Source organism: Gorilla gorilla, chromosome 1 (genome assembly GCF_029281585.2).
Source record: "Gorilla gorilla gorilla isolate KB3781 chromosome 1, NHGRI_mGorGor1-v2.1_pri, whole genome shotgun sequence".
NCBI classification, from domain to species: domain Eukaryota; kingdom Metazoa; phylum Chordata; class Mammalia; order Primates; family Hominidae; genus Gorilla; species Gorilla gorilla.
The window spans coordinates 96,502,702-96,519,454 of NC_073224.2; the positions used below are offsets into that span (position 1 = coordinate 96,502,702).

A 16,753-nucleotide genomic window follows, 5' to 3' on the forward strand; every position below is an offset into this window, starting at 1 on the left:
ATGTCTTTGATATTTTGATGGGGAATACAATAAATCTGTAAATTACTTTAGGTAGTAATTTACCCTATCATTTTTACAATATTCTTTCAACCCACAAGCATGGACTATCTTTCCATTTTTGGGGGTCCTCTTCAACTTTTTTCATCAGAGTTTTATAGTTTTCCTTGTATGGCCCTTTCACTTCTTTGGTTAGAGTGATTCCTGGGCATTTTATATTTTTTGTAGTTACTATAAATGGGATTTCTTGATATTTTTTTCAGATTATTCACTATTGGCATATATAAATGCTACTGATATTTTGAGACAGGATCTCGCTCTGTTGCCCAGGCTGGAGTACAGTGGCTCGATCTTGGCTTACTGAAACCTCCCCCTCCCAGGTTCAAGTGATTCTCATACTTCAGCCTCTCGAGTAGCTGGGACTACAGGTGCACACCACCACACCTGGCTAATTTTTGTACTTTTTTTAGAGATGAGGTTTCACCATGTTGGCCAAGCTGGTCTCGAACTCTTGACCTCAAGTGATCCGCCCACCTTGGCCTCCCAAAGTGCTGGGTTTATAGGCATGAGCCACTGCACCTGGTCATGCTACTGATTTTTGTATGTTGATTTTGTATCCCGCAGCTGGACTGAATTTATCATTTTGGTTGAGTCTTAGGTTTTTCTAAGTATATGATAATGTCATCTGTGAACAAGGGTAATTTTTCTAATTTGGTTGTCCTTTATTTGTTTCTCATACCTATTTGACCTGGCCAGGACTTCTAGTGTTTTGTTGAATAAAAGTGGTAAAAGTGGGCATCCTTGCCTTCTGGTCTGTAGAGAAAAGGCCTTCAATTTTTTCCCATTAAGTATAATATTAGTTGTAAGTTTATCATATATGGCCTTTATTATTTTGAGGTATGCTCTTTCTCTACCCATGTTGATAATAACTTCTGTTATAAAGGGATGTTGAATTTTATCCAATGTTTTTTCAGCATCTGTTTAACTATCATATGGTTTTTGTTTTTGATTTTGTTAATGTGATATATCATGTTTATTGATGTATATTGAACCATTCTTGCATCCCTGAAATGAATCCCACTTGATCTTAGTAAATGATCTTATCAGTATACCATTGAATTTGGTTTGCTAATATTTTGTTGAGGATTTTTGCATCTATGTTCATCAGTGATATCGGCCTGTAGTTTTCTCTTTTTGTGGTGTCCTTGCCTGGTTTTGTTATCAGAGTAATGCTGGCCTCATAGAACGAGTTTGAAAATATTCCCTCCTCTTCCTTTTTTTTTTTTTTTTTAAGAGTTTGAATAGGATTGGCATTAATTCTTTAAATGTTTGGTAGAATTCAGCAGTAAAGCAGTCAGGTCCTGGGCTTTTCTTTGATGGGAGAATTTTTATTAAGGCTTTGATCTAGGCACTGGTTTTTAGACGTTTTTCTATTTTATCGTGGTTCAATCTTTTTTTTTTTTTTTTGTTTGAGTTGGAGTCTCGCTGTGTTGCCTAGGCTGGAGTGCAGCAGGGCAATCTTAGCTCACTGCAGCCTCCACCTCCTGGGTTCAAACAATTCTCCTGCCTCAGCCTCCCAAGTAGCTGGGACTACAGGCTGTGCCACCATACCCAGCTAATTTTTATGTTTTTAGTAGAGACAGGGTTTTGCCATGTTGTCCAGGCTGGTCTTGAACTCCTGACCTCAAGTGATCCACCTGTCTCCACCTCCCAAAGTGCTGGGATTATAGGCGTGGGCCACCATCCCTGGCCTCATGGTTCAATCTTTGTAGGTTGTATGTGTCTAGGAATATATCCATTTCTTGTAAGTTTTCTAGTATGTTGGCATGTCATTCTCGTAATAGTTTCTAATGATTCTTTGTATTTCTGAGGTCTCAGTTGTTATGTTTCCTTTCTTATTTCTGATTTTATTTATTTGGATCTTCTCTCCTTTTTCCTTAGTTGGTCTAGCTAACAGTTTGTTGATACTATCTTTTCAAAAAGCAAGTGTTTCGTTTCATTGATAGTCTGTATTTTTTTTAGTCTCAATTTTATTTCTGCTCTGATCTTTATTGTTTCTTTTCTTCTACTAATTTAGGGTTTGGCTTGTTTTTTATTTTCTAGGTCCTTGAGGTGCATCATTAGATTGTTCATTTGGAGTCTTTCCTTTTTTTTTTTTTTTTTTTTTGACATAGGTGTTTATGTTATAAACTTCATTCTTAGTACTGCTTTTGTCATATCCCATAAATTTTGTTACATTGTATTGCCATTTTCATTCATTTCAAGCAATTTTTAAATTTCCTTCTTAATTTCTTCATTGATCCATTAGTCTTTCAGGAACATGTTGTTTAACTTACATGTGTTTGTATTTTCTGAGGTTCCTCTTGTTATTGATTTCTAGTTCTATTGTGTTCAGAAAAGATACTTAATATAATTTCTATTTTTTACAATTTTTTCAAGCTTGTTTTGTGGCCTAAAGTATAGTTTATTCTGGAGAGTGTTCCATGTGCTGATGAAAAGAATATTCTGTAGCTGTTGGGTGAAATGTTCTGTAAATTGTAGTTAGGCCTATTAGATCTAGTATGTAGTTTAACTCCACTGTTTCTTTGTTGATTTACTGTATGGATGATCTGTCTGTTTTTGAGAGTGGGGTATTAGCTCTCCTACTATTATCATATTGTAGTCTACCTCTCCTTTTGGATCTATTAGTGTTTGCTTTATATACTTGGGAGCTTTGGTGTTGGGTGCACAGATACTTATAATTGTTATTTCCTCTTGCTGAATTGACCCCTTTATCATTATATAGTGACCTTCTTTGTCTCTTTTTACAATCTTAGGTTTGGTAGTCTGTTTTATCTGATGTAAGTATAGCTACGCCTGCTCTTTTCTGGTTTCCAGTTTCATGGAATATCTCCCACTCCTTCGTTTTCAGTCTATGTGTGTCTGTATAGGTAAATGGGTTTCTTGAGGGCAGCATATAGTTAGGTCTTCTCTCTTTATCCGTTTAGCCACTGTATGCCTTTTAATTGAAGAATTGAGAGCATTTACATTCAGTGATATTATTCATAAGCAAGGACTTATTACTGCTGTTTTTTGCTTGTTTTCTGGTTTTGTTTTGTTTTTGTTTTTGTTTTTGTTTTTGTTTTGAGGCTTCTCTCTTCCTTTTCTTACTGTCTTCTTTTGTGGTTAAGTGATTTTCTTTGGTAATATGTCTTAATTTGATGCTTTTTATTTTTAGTGAGTATATATTAATAGTTTTTGTGCTGTAATTACCATGAGATTCACAAAAAAAAATCTTATAGATAGAATAAGGTATTTTAAAGAGATGACAGCTTATCTTATATCACAAACACAAGAACAAAAACAAAGGCTAAAACACACTCAGAAATTATACGTTTAACTCCATTTCTGTTCCTGCCTTTTTGACTATCTCTTTAACATGTTGCTATAGCTATTATTGCTTTTGATAGATTTGTCTTTTGGGCTTCATAGTAAAGTTATAAGTGGATTGCGTACCACCATTATAGTAATATAGTCTTCTGGGTTTGTCTATGAACTTAATTTTACATCTTGGGTTTTATATCTTGAAAAGTTTTCTTTTTGCACATTAGTGGGTTTTTTTGTTTTTTTTTTTTTTTACAAATATTGTTTATTTTAATGAAGCTGGTACAATGTCCATTTAAAACCCATATTTCAGGCCAAAAAGTACAAATAAAATCAAAAAGAGCAGTGTTCTGTTGTATTCATTTCTGCATGTATAGCTTTATTAATTGCTAATGAAAATTAGAACTTTTCTGGGATCTTCTGACAAGATTTTAAAAAAATCTTAAAATGCCTTTTCTTCAATGAAGCCATCTTTGGAGTTAGTCATTACTCTCACCTTATCTGTCATCTTGACTTCAACCCGATATTCCTCTTCTTTTGGTCCAGACCCTCAAATTTTAAAAGTAGCTTGAAGTTAAGGAAAGGTCATTTTTCCACAGTTTCAGTTCTCTGAAAAACTTCCATCTCCCACTGAAAGTCACAGTCCAGGAGTGAAGTAATCACATCCTAGAACATCAGGGCCAATTGGCAAGTTATTATGAATGCTTGCATTGGTCAATCTTATTTATCACCACAAGCCTGAAAATGCAATGTCCTGAAAAAGGTGGGCTCTCTGTGCATACGTAATTTTTAAAAAGGAGAGGGTAATATGAAGGGGACTGAGGCTTGATCACCAAAAATCAGCACAATGAAAATAAACAATAATGAATAATGAGCACTAGAATTCAGATTACCAGATGTTTCAAAGAGATGGGGTGCCAGTTTTCAATTCCGTTTTTAACACATTACAAAAGAACTATTTTTAAAAATGAGAAAGGATTGAGGGAAAAGAAAAAAAATAAAAAGAATATCTAAACTGTTGAATGACCCCCCATTTGTTCCTGGTAAACTTCAATCACATCTTCTTCCTCCATTCCCAGTTCTTTTGGAGTATGATTATCAGCAATTCTCTGACCCTCAAAGAGAAACCTGAGTGAATTCATTGGAACGCCCTGTCTTTGACAGTATGATTCTTTGAGTTTCTTGAGATGTGTTGTCATTTTCACTTTGAAGTGAATCTCACTGCTATCCTGTCCAATGACTTTGAGTTTAATATATTCACCTTCCTTCTTATCCCCCAAGTCCTCAGTTGAAGGTTTTGCCTCCTGGTCAGACATGATGACAGTGGCTTCACCCGGGGGTCTCCGCACAGCAGCGGCCTCGGGTAAGCAGAACCTCACTCCAGGGTTTACAAATCCTTCTCCCTTCCCCACAGCACAACACCGCAGCTGCAGTAACTTCCGCTACCACATTAGTGTTTTTTTCTTTCAGATCGAAGAACTACTTTTAACACTTACTGTAAGATGGATCTGGTGGTGGTAAATTCTCACCTTTTGTTTGTATGGGAAAGACTATCCTTCATATTTGGAAAATAAAATAATCTTGCTGGGTACAGTATTCTTAGATGTCAGGTTTTTTCTTTGAGCACTTGGAAAATGTCATTCCTCTCTCTCTTGGCCTGTATGGTTTGCATTGAAACATCTATTGCCAGACAAATTGGAGCTCCTTTATGTGTTCTTTGCTTCTTTTCTGTTGTGTATTTTAGGATCCTTTCTTTGTCCTTGACTTTTGAGAGTTTGACTTTTATATGCCTTAGGGTAGTCTCACTTGGGTTGGACCTGTTTGGTGTTCTCAGGCCTTCCTGTACCTGGATATTTCTTCCTCGAGTTTTGGAAAATTTTCCGTAATTATTTCTTTGAATAAGCTTTCTACCCTTGCTCTTGCTTAGCTCCCTCTTGAAAACCAATCATTCTTTTTTTTTTTTTTTTGAGACAGAATTTCGCTCTTGTTGGCCAGGCTGGAGTGCAATGGTGCGATCTCCGCTCACCACGACCTCCGCCTCCCGAGTTCAAGTGATTCTCCTGCCTCAGCCTCCCGAGTAGCTGGGATTATAGGCATGCACCACCACACCCGGCTAATTTTGTATTTTTAGTAGAGACAGGGTTTCTCCATGTTGGTTAGGGTGGTTGCAAACTCCTGACCTTAGATGATCCGCCCACCTCAGCCTCCCAAAGTGCTGTGATTACAGGCATGAGCCACCACACCAGCCAATCGTTCTTAAATTTGGTCTTTTGAGGCAATTTTCTGTATCTTGTAGTCTTGTAGGTAGTCTTTGTTCCTTTTCATTCTTTTTATTTTTTCCTCTGACTTCTTTCTTTTTCAAGACAGGGTCTTGCTCTGTCACCCAGGCTGGAGTGCAATGGTACAATCTCAGCTCACTGCAACCTCCACCTCCCGGGTTCAAGTGATTCTCCTGCCTCAGCCTCCCAAGTAGCTGGTATTACAGGCATCCACCACCATGTCTGGCTAATTTTGGTATTTTTAGTAGAAACAGGGTTTCACTATGTCGGCCAGGCTGGTCTCGAACTCCTGACCTTGTGATCCACCCACCTCGGCCTCCCAAAGTGCTGGGATTACAGGTGTGAGCCACCATGCCCAGCCTGACTGTGTATTTTTCAAACAGCCAGTCTTCGAGCTCACTGATTTTTTTCCTCCACTTGGTCCAGTCTGCTATTCAGAGTCTCTAATGAGCTCTTCATTTCAGCAAATGTGTTTCTGTTTCAAGATTTCTGTTTGATTTATTTTCATTGTTTCAATCTCTTTGTTAAACTTCTCTGGTAAATTTCTTAATTGTTTTTCAGCCATCTCTTGGCGATAACAGGGTTTCCTTTAAACTACCAGTTTTAATTCTTGGTCAGAGATCACAAGTTGCTGTCATTTTAGGGTCAGTCATTGTATTTTTGCTTTGTCCTTGTGGGGAGGTTATGGTTCCCTGTTTGCTATTGTTTATTTTGGGTATACACCTATAACTTTGTATTGAAAGATTAGTTACTTATTCCAGTTTTCTCTGTTTGACTTGCTTTGGTTTTTATTGGATATATTTGCTTAGGAAATCTGTACTGCTAGGTCACTTCCTCCTCTTTGGCTTTAGGTGACACCTTAAGTCCGAGTTCACCTTGGCTTTAGTAAATGACCAGAGCATTGTCTGTCCTGAATGGGGAGGTCCCAAAGGGATTATCCCAGCTGTGTGTGAAGGCTGGCTAGAGGTTCGTGTATGGGCAGACCTGTGGAATATACTTCCTGCAACGCAGTGCTGCTGAGCAGCCACTCTGATTTGGCATCTCCTTTGGCCAAGTAACAGAGCAGAGTTTCTGGGGCTGGGTGTGATAGTCTTGCCTCCCCCCTTTCTCTCTGCCTGTCCTCAGGGATATTTCCCCTTTCAGGCAGTCGTGGTGCTTCCCATGGGTTAAGTCAAGGTTAGGTCTCCTGCCAGGGCACCCAGGAAGATGGGGAAGGTAGTTGACCACCTCAGTCTCACTTTTTCCAGTGTAGAAACCATGAGTTGGGGGAGGGCCATTGCAGATGTGGAAATCAGATGCTCTTACCATCTGCTCAGAGTTTTTTCATCTCTCTGTGGCCCCAGGAACTGTCTCATTGTCATATTTGAGTTCTGGGTTGTTGCTGATGAAAATCTCAGCACTGTATATTTGTTTTGGGTTTTCTGTGGAGGGGGGTGAAGCCAGCTTGCTTCTATACCACTGTTTTGAAACTGAAAGTATTCCTTCTTTCCCTTTTTTCCTGTGGTGGTACCCTTATTTTGAGGAGTATGAACATAGAATTCATCCATTCATTTGACAAATATTTATTGAGTACCTCCTTTGTACTAGACTTTGTTTAAGGCTCTGGAGATACAGCGGTGACTAAAACAGATAAGGCCCCTGTCTGAAGGAGCTCATATTTGTTCTAAAATGGCAACTCCTAAAGTGGCAGGTCCCTGAAAAAAAGAAAAAATAACAAAAATTGAAAGGCCAACTAGGACAGTTGTTATCAGGACAGATAAAACAGGATAAAGGGATGGAGAATGGTGAAAAAGAGGTGTTTGTTTTTTTGAGACAGGGTCTTGCTCTGTTGCCCAGCCTGGAGTTCGGTGGTGCATTCACGGCTCACTGCCGTCTTGACCTTCTGGGCTTGGGCGATCCTCCCCCTCAGTCTCCTGAGTAGCTGGGACTACAAACGTGCGCCACAGCACCCAGTTAATTTTTGTATTTTTTGTAGAGATGGGATTTTTTACCATGTTGCCCAGGCTGATCTCGAACTCCTAGGCTCAAGTGATCCCCCTACCTTAGCCTCCCAAAGTTCTGGGATTACAGGTGTGAGCCACCATGTCTGGCCAAGAGAAGAGGTTTTATAATCAATAAGAGGGTCAGAATGAAAGAACCAAGACATGTAAAGATTAAGAGACTTAAATGAAGAAGATTGCCATATTAGAAAGAAGTTGGCAATTTAGCATTCTGTAATAGTACTTAGTTCTTGATGAAGAGGATGTCATATCTCCAAATCCTAAAGTTATAGTAGTAGGGAATTGTGATGACCTAATTCTTTTTGTCCTTCAGAATCAAAGGCATGGGAGGTTGATACCTGCCGGGGCCATTACAACAATGTATCTTGTGCCGTCTTCCACCCTCGCCAAGAGTTGATCCTCAGCAATTCTGAGGACAAGAGTATTCGAGTCTGGGATATGTCTAAGCGGTAAGGTAGTCATCAGTGTTGTGTGAACTTTCTCTTACTCTCTCTTTTAAAATTAGATTGGAATACTTCTTTATGTCTCTCATCATCTTCAGCATGTAGACAAATCAAATCACATATTATGAAAATTCGAAGAGACCTAGAGATCAGTCAACATTTACAAATTTTCCATCAAATAGAAATCTCCATGTGTATTATTTTTTGCCTCTAAATTTAAACATGTTTTCTTCTTCCCCCTTTCCCCAGTTCTGTAGCTAGAGAAGTAAGAAATGCGGAATGAGGCCGGGCGCGGTGGCTCATGCCTGTAATCCCAGCACTTGGGAGGCTGAGGCGGGTGGATCACAAGGTCAGGAGATTGAGACCATCCTGGCTAACACAATGAAACCCCGTCTCTACTAAAAATACAAAAAATTAGCCGGGCGTGGTGGCAGGCGCCTGTAGTCCCAGCTACTCAGGAGGCTGAGGCAGGAGAATGGCATGAACCTGGGAGGCGGAGCTTGCAGTGAGCCAAGATCACGCCACTGCACTCCAGCCTGGGCAACAGAGCGAGACTCTGTCTCGAAAAAAAAAAGAAATGCAGAATGAAAGCCATAAAATTATGCTGAAAAGGGGAAATCTATATATCATAACAATATGGTCAGTTTTGAAGTCTCCTCTTTTTGTTCCTTGGTAGAATTTATCACGACTACTGTTACTTAGGATATGCAGTTTACTCTCCCTGATTTACATTTTAATCAGCTTGCTGGCTTACCATTTAATATTCTTGTGTAGGATGGGCTGAAGATTCCTAGGAAATTAATGTTTTTCTTTTTGTGTACCTTTTCTAGGACTGGGGTTCAGACTTTCCGCAGAGACCATGATCGTTTCTGGGTCCTAGCTGCTCACCCTAACCTTAACCTCTTTGCAGCAGGTAAGGGCCATTTTCTCTCTTTTTTCTTTGCTTAATTCAAAGTTTATAAGTCTTGAAAGTGATTATTAGCTTTGTCTCTAGTAAATGTATAGTAGGATGACAAGAAGAAGAAGGACTCTCAGAGCCACTTAGTTGAAGCTTTTCTCCTTTTTTTCCCTCCACTTTATATGTACATAAAATGATGTGTGGTGAAAAATGCTTTGAAGAAAAATTAAAGGTAAGGCAGATAGAGACGGATGAGTATGGGGACTGCTGCTTTATATTGGGTGGTTCAGAAAAGTGAAAGGGTATGAGGCAATGGGAACAGCAAATGCAGAGACTGTGTTGTGAGAGGTGCTTAGCATGTCACCATCACATGCTAAGGAACACCAAAGAGGCCAGTTGGAGCACAGTGAGTAAGGGACTGAGTAACAGATGAGGTCTGGCCAGATCGTGTATTGCCTTCTGTGCCATGGTTAGAACTTAAGATTTTATTCTGAATACATGGAAAGCCATTGGAAGGTTTTTGGGCAGGAAAGTGACATGATCTGGTTTATATTTGGAGAGCAGACAGTAGGAGAACAAGAGTGGAAGGGTTTTCTAAGGGATGATGGTGCTAGTAGGGAAAGAGCAAAACATTTTAAAAAACAGAATCACAAAGGGTTTTTAACATTCATTTTTTCAGTAAATACTTTTTATACTCTTTTTATATGCTAGAGACTGGGGAAGGATGGAAATTATAATTTCTGCCTTCAGGGAATTCATGTTACAATGTGGGTGATAGACCTAAATGATTACAGTGCAGGATGATAAGTACTGTAATGGAGGTTTGTACAAAGCATTAGGGGAACACAGAAAAGGGCAGTGTGGATAGTGGCACTGAGTGTGGCAGCGTGAATAGTATTAGGAAAGGATTCACAGAGAATTATTTAAATAAAGATTCCAAGAATTGTGAGAATTTAGGCAAATAAGGGATGCATTCAGGTGTCTTGTCTTACAGATATAATCTTCATCCTTATGTATCTCCAATTTCCAGGTTTTTTTCTTGCCTACAGCTTAATTTTTTCTCCTCCTCTCCCTGTCCCCCAGGCCATGATGGTGGTATGATTGTGTTTAAGCTGGAACGGGAACGGCCAGCCTATGCTGTTCATGGCAATATGCTACACTATGTCAAGGACCGATTCTTACGACAGCTGGATTTCAACAGCTCCAAAGATGTAGCTGTGATGCAGTTGCGGAGGTAAATCGGACTTGTTTCTTTCCTCCAAACCCTCTCATCTGTCACCCTGATACAACTCCCACAAACAAGACTCTTCTTTTCTTTCTTTCATTTATTTATTTTATTTATTTATTTATTTTTTGAGACGGAGTCTCGCTCTGTCGCCCAGGCTGGAGTGCAGTGGCGCGATCTCGGCTCACTGCAAGCTCCGCCTCCCGGGTTCACACCATTCTCCTGCCTCAGCCTCCCAAGTACTGGGACTACAGGCGCCCGCCACCACGCCTGGCTAATTTTTTGTATTTTTTAGTAGAGACGGTTTCACCATGTTAGCCAGGATGGTCTCAATCTCCTGACCTCATGATCTGCCTGGCCTGGCCTCCCAAAGTGCTGGGATTACAGGCGTGAGCCACCGCGCCAGGCCTATTTATTTATTTTTAAATTTTTTTTTTTTGAGACGGAGTCTCACTCTGTCACCCAGGCTGGAGCGCAGTGATGCAACCTCAGCTCACTGCAACCTCCACCTCCTGGGTTCAAGCAGTTCTCCTGCCTCAGTCTCCCAAGTAGCTGGGATTACAGGTGTGCACCACCACACCTGGCTAATTTTGTATTTTGAGTAGAGACGGGGTTTCGCCGTGTTGGTCAGGCTGGCCTCGAACTCCTGACCTTGTGATCCGCCCACCTCGGCCTCCCAAAGTTCTGGGATTGCAGGCGTGAGCCACCGCACCCAACCAAGACTCTTCTTTTAAATGACATTTTGGATCTCGTATTCTGTCACAGATGGAATCCCCATTAGATGAGCCCGCTCAGTTTAAACCCAGTGAGTGAGGGAGGCAAGGAAGTGGTCATGAGTAGAATGATAGTTCCCTTCTTGAGAATGCTAGTGACCTTGTGGATGGAAAATCATTCTGCCACAATTTGCTGGGTCTCTTGCAAGCCAGAGGAAGTTTCTTGATAGAGAATGGCCCAAACTGGTAACAGAACTTTTCGCCTTTGTTTGGCATTTCTTTTCTTTAACTCTCCCTTGCCTTCCAGCAAAAAGCGCACAACTCTGAACCAGAATATATGTCCCTGGAAACTCTTAATTCTGAAGATACAATAACCTCTGGGATGCCTGGCAAAAGGAACTGTCCTTTTGAAAAGCCAGCTGCATCAGCATGCTGAAACGTTCATGGTGGCAAAATTTGGCATGAGGTTTTGATAACCACCCTTTAGCATCATTACAATAAAAAAATGGGTTTATGTGAACACTCCAAGGGACAGGAGAAACCAGCCAGAGACAAATCACATTATGTTACTGTGTGGTGTCCACTGCAATTATGTGTAGGAATTTGCGTCCAAGCAGAACCAGTCCCACTCACTACAGTGAGTGTTAACCCTACCTACCTTCTGTTGAATAATTTGACTTCTACTATGGCTTACTTTTTAAAACTGTTTGTTTAAAGCTGAGCTAGGGAAGTTGCCAAGCCTTAAAGGAAGAGAATACAATATTTATTCATTTTATTCCTGATTATAAAAGTGATGAGTATATAGTGTAAAGATTGGATAAGTAGGAGGTGTGGGGGTGATTCCTTTCTTCCTTCTATTCTTATGCCTCTTCCCTGTTTTCTCCTTTTTCTATATATATCTCTAGTGGTTCCAAGTTTCCAGTATTCAATATGTCATACAATCCAGCAGAAAATGCAGTCCTGCTTTGTACAGTAAGTAACCTGTGGAGCCCTCCTAGGTTCTCCTCATTTTCCATAGGTCTCTTTTTTATGCCCTTAGGGAATCTTTAATGGCTTCTTAGAAACTATTTAATGGTCATTTTGTGAGAGCTGACACAGTGATCACTCAGAGACTCAAATCAGGTAGGTTTCAGTTGTCGTAAACATATTGAGCATTTGTGAACTGCCTATCTTTCCTAAAGCTGAACTTAGTGGAGCATCAGAATGAATGACCCAGATCACTAGAAATAATTTGAGAGAATGTTTAGACTATATATATATATCTCCTATGGAAAGAAAATGTTTACCTTGATCCCTTCCTTTGGGTGAAAATAGAAGAACTATTATTTTGAGAGGGAGTTCATATCAGTGGGGTTGGCTTCAGAGTCATCAATGACTCCTCTCTGTTTCTTGCAACAGAATTTGCAAAAAAAAAAAAAAAAAAAAAAAAGAAATGACATTCTAATTTTAGTGCTCTCATGGCCAAGTTAAAAGGAATGAAGTTATATGTCTTTCCTCATATAACTATATTGTCTAATCTGTTCTTCTTTAATATCTAGTAGTCCCATACTCTGACAGTTTTCTTGAGTGTTTTTTCTTTTCTTCTTTTTCCAATAAACATTTGCATTCCTATAGTGTCTTTTCTTTGATGTCTTTTTTTTTCCTTTCCAGCGGTTGAGTACTCAGTTGATGAGTCCTCAGGGTGGGGTACCAGAATATCAGGGTCCTAGTCTGTTAATTTGTGGAGTAGAGAGCATTTCTTACCTTCATTCAGATAATATCTGCATCTTTGGAGGATAAAGAAAATAAAGTGACATCAGTGCTGATGTGTTTGGCAAAGAGCCCTATAACTCATAGATGTAGAAACAGTCAAATGCCCTCTGGGTGAAGGGTAAGAAAAGTATGGTTTCAGATTGGTGTCTGTGCAATGGAACTGTTTTCTCTGTCAGAGTAAACTGGAAAACTGGTATCTTGGGTGCTTCTCACTAACATTTTAATTTCCCCTTTTCTTCTACAGAGAGCTAGCAATTTAGAGAATAGTACCTATGACCTGTACACCATCCCTAAAGATGCTGACTCCCAGAATCCTGATGGTAAGTGTTCTTTTTGTCTACCCCACTCTGCTTCCAGCTCTCCTCACCCGCATCATAACTCCTCTTCAAGTTTTTCACATTCCATCCCCAAGCCATGGCCACATCACTCATGTCTGTTGGCAGGTGCTGCTGACAATTGCATCAGAGGCAACCATGGTGTGAAATATTCATGTTCCTCCTCCATTTTATTACCCCAGCTAGATATATATATTTTATAATTTGGTTATTAGAAACTCTCCATTTTCTCTTTCAGCACAGCATGTTATCCTAGTTTATTGTCAGTTGATATGACTTTCACCCTGGTAGTTTCATTTATTTAAAAATGTGGTTCCAATCTTATAATGCCTCATCCTGGGACTAGGGATTTATACTGTCCTATCCACATCCAGATCCGATTTGCTTCCTTTTGCATGTCAAAAAGATGAGGCTGCTAACAGCCCCACACCCCACCTGGGATCCCAGGATCCAGCTGAGACTCCTGCCTACCTCTTCCATCACCACCATCCCTTGTTGATGTCCTTGTGATTAGAACTTGCTGACAAAACATTCTCAGAATGGATTTGACTATTGCCTATGGTCCTTTCGGTGCACTTCCTCCAGCAGGTTTATGGCTAGTACCAGGTCAGAGATTTATTCTGCAGATCCCCACTCTTACTGGCATATTTTAATGATATTTTAGACCCCATCAACAGATTCCTAAGAAATAATTTGCTAGCTCTGTTTCTTTTGTGGGTACCACTGGGTTATTATTGTTGCTAATCGATCTCCTCTCTTTTAAATGTGTTCATAGTGAGAGAAAGAAAAGATATTTGTATTTGGTATCCATAAGTCAAAGTCTCCCTTATAAATTAGTCAGTTAAGCCATTTTTGACTAAATCTTATGGTTTGGTACCTCCCAACTCAGCTCTTTGCTTTTTTTTTTCCCCGTCTGTGTTTACAATTAGTAGAATTTAAAATATTTTGTTTTGTTTTATTACCACTTTTATTTTCTGTACTTCATTTTTTGAGGGAGATAATAATAAAGGAGCAGCCCAATGGTGGGCAACAGAGATGGGCTTGAATAGTGCAGATTCCTGGCCCCTGGAAAACGGGAGTGTTGGTTTTGATAATAATTAGTTTCATAAATTGCCTGCCACTCCAGATGCCAGGGGCAAGACTGGCCAGCATGTTCTCTCCAGTTTTCTGCTGGTCTAATAGGTAAAAGAGTATTTTGATACACCCTTCTGTTTATCCTTCTACAAGTTTCCCAGAGAATGGAGTGTCCATTTCAAAATTCTAATAAGCTACTGAACTGAGGAACATTTTGTAACTCTCTTCAGGGTGATAAGAATGGTCAGTTGACATTTACAGAGCAACAACTTGGTTCTAAATACCGCCCAGCACCAAGCTCTCCTGTCAAGATTTAGTTGGGAGTGCTCTGCCTCACCCTGCCCTACTAAGAAGTCTGCATTTGCATGTTAAAAGCAGCAGAGCAGCTGCATCCTGTGGAGGGGGTCCTATGACACAGGCTTGCTTTGCCGCAGCTTGGCCAGGGGGGCCCTGCTCGTTAGCTTGATGGAGTGTGCTGTCTCCCAAGATGGGCGGCCCTTCTGCCAGTACATGATGTTGGCTGGAATGCAACCACTTGGCCTAGAGAAAAGAGCCTTGGCAGGGGTGGTGGTTGGTGTTTGGAGGGGACTGGTGGGGAAAAGTCACTCAATAATAGCCCCAGGTTATGGCTGAATTAGTTAGGAAGCAGCTCAACTGGCAAAGCCAAGATGGCATCCAGCAAGACTGGCAGCTCCATGGCACCCGACTATGTCACCTGCCAGTGACTCACCACATGCTCCCACCCTTTGGTTTTGTTCTTCTCAGCGCCTGAAGGGAAACGATCCTCAGGCCTGACAGCCGTTTGGGTCGCTCGAAATCGGTTTGCTGTCCTAGATCGGATGCATTCGGTGAGTTAAGACTAAAAGCAGAAACTAATTTGGGGAGTGTGGTGGCAGTGGCCTGTGTATTGCAAAATAAAGACCATTGTTTTTTCTGTTCTCCCCCGGGCAGCCGTGATTCTCATGTATTGGCTGTACCTCTGTCTCTAGCCCTACACTAAGCCCTCTTGGGGGAATGGCATTAAAACTGATTTGATTGGGTTGATGATCGCTGTGGCTCTGGGTTTAAGAACCAAGCTAAAGTCACTCTTGACTACAGGAGCCCAAAACGCATCAAATCTGAAGTGAGTGGGCTGGATGAGGAAATTTCCCTCCTTCTGCTGCCTCCATTGTTACTTGAAATGTAATAGGTCCAGCACAAGATAAAGCACTCTGAAGAAAATATTTAACAAAATTTAAGCCCCAGAAACAGTGTTTTCTTTCTCTCATTCATTGAGAAATTCAGACTTTAGTTGAGACTTCTCAGGATGTTTTAGTTGGAGGAGAAAAAATATGTATTAAGGCCCTTAGAGAAGATCTTGGTTGGCGTAGTCTGTCTGCAGTGGTAATTGACATGGACAGGACAAAAAATACTTAGTTAATTGAAGCTAAGGAACAATTGCTGAGGAACATCATCGGTTGTCATCATCATCTATACACACTTCTTCTCTTAACCCCATCTTTAATACTTATTGCAGCTTCTGATCAAGAATCTGAAGAATGAGATCACCAAAAAGGTACAGGTGCCCAACTGTGATGAGATCTTCTATGCTGGCACAGGCAATCTCCTGCTTCGAGATGCGGACTCTATCACACTCTTTGACGTACAGCAGAAGCGGTAACATATCAGGTGCCCCTAAGCAGACAGCCATGTAGTTGGGGAGAGTGGACATCTTTAGTGGGAACCTTTTTTCCCCAAGTGAGTTTGTCTTGTGGCTTGGCCACTTCTTGTGCTCCAAGACTCTTTGTAGTAACTTTTCCCTTCTGTGATCACTCTCCATTCTTCACATCCACACTAGCATTACAGTGAGATTCTTGGTTATTTATCTGTTTTTACAGTACTTACCTGAACAAAGCGTGTTCTCGGAGCTTAGAATGAGAGAGAGACAGAGATTAATAACATAGTTCCTACATTTAAGGGAGCTTACAGTCCAGTGGTGAAAACAGACATACACAGATTCCCTAATAATACAAGGAAATGAGGGAGAGGGGGTTGAGGAAGGGGTAAGTGCACAATGTGAGCCAAAATGTTTAAGTCACTGAGCTACTATGTAGGAATTACATTAAGTATTTTATGTAATTAGAATTACATTAAGAAATTGGGGTTTACATTAATTAGAGGGTGCAATTGATGTAGATCAAAGCCTGAGACAAGGGAAATAGATCCATTCATGTTTGCACATCTCTGTCTATCTCAGGACTCTGGCATCTGTGAAGATTTCTAAAGTGAAATACGTTATCTGGTCAGCAGACATGTCACATGTGGCACTACTAGCCAAACACGGTGAGTCTTCATTATATCCACCCTGATTTAGAGACCATTCCCTCCCACCCCCATCCCTGCCAGTCTACGGCACTTACCCTATCCAACAGAACACTCATGCCCTTTGCCTCTTACAGCCATTGTGATCTGTAACCGCAAACTGGATGCTTTATGTAACATTCATGAGAACATTCGTGTCAAGAGTGGGGCCTGGGATGAGAGTGGGGTATTTATCTATACCACAAGCAACCACATCAAATATGCTGTCACCACTGGGTAAGTTAATTATCTGGGATACAGAATGGGAGAAGGCAGCTTCCTGAAATCACTGTCCTGTCTTGAGATGTAACTGAAGTCCTCCATGAATTTTCTT

The 16,753-nt window shown here is 40.5% G+C and overlaps 2 protein-coding genes across 3 annotated transcripts in view; one reads left to right on the top strand and one right to left on the bottom strand.

Moving 5' to 3' along the window:
• Positions 1 to 16,753, top strand: part of COPA (COPI coat complex subunit alpha) — a 54,087-nt gene that overhangs the window by 21,307 nt on the left and 16,027 nt on the right. Inside the window, exons 9-17 of one of the 2 annotated variants that reach the window (XM_019025301.4) lie at positions 7,953 to 8,088; positions 8,913 to 8,995; positions 10,064 to 10,214; positions 11,824 to 11,890; positions 12,915 to 12,990; positions 14,845 to 14,927; positions 15,596 to 15,735; positions 16,316 to 16,401; positions 16,518 to 16,656. In XM_019025301.4, the coding sequence (XP_018880846.1) occupies positions 7,953 to 8,088; positions 8,913 to 8,995; positions 10,064 to 10,214; positions 11,824 to 11,890; positions 12,915 to 12,990; positions 14,845 to 14,927; positions 15,596 to 15,735; positions 16,316 to 16,401; positions 16,518 to 16,656 (961 nt within the window). Of the gene's footprint in view, positions 1 to 7,952; positions 8,089 to 8,912; positions 8,996 to 10,063; positions 10,215 to 11,823; positions 11,891 to 12,914; positions 12,991 to 14,844; positions 14,928 to 15,595; positions 15,736 to 16,315; positions 16,402 to 16,490; positions 16,657 to 16,753 lie in introns of both variants that reach the window. The other variant, XM_063693712.1, reaches the window with a different exon arrangement.
• LOC101139358 (small ubiquitin-related modifier 1-like) lies at positions 253 to 4,794 on the bottom strand. Its single transcript, XM_063693723.1, has one exon. It carries the CDS (start codon positions 4,674 to 4,676, stop codon positions 4,371 to 4,373), a length of 306 nt encoding a protein of 101 aa, XP_063549793.1. The 5' UTR covers positions 4,677 to 4,794; the 3' UTR covers positions 253 to 4,370.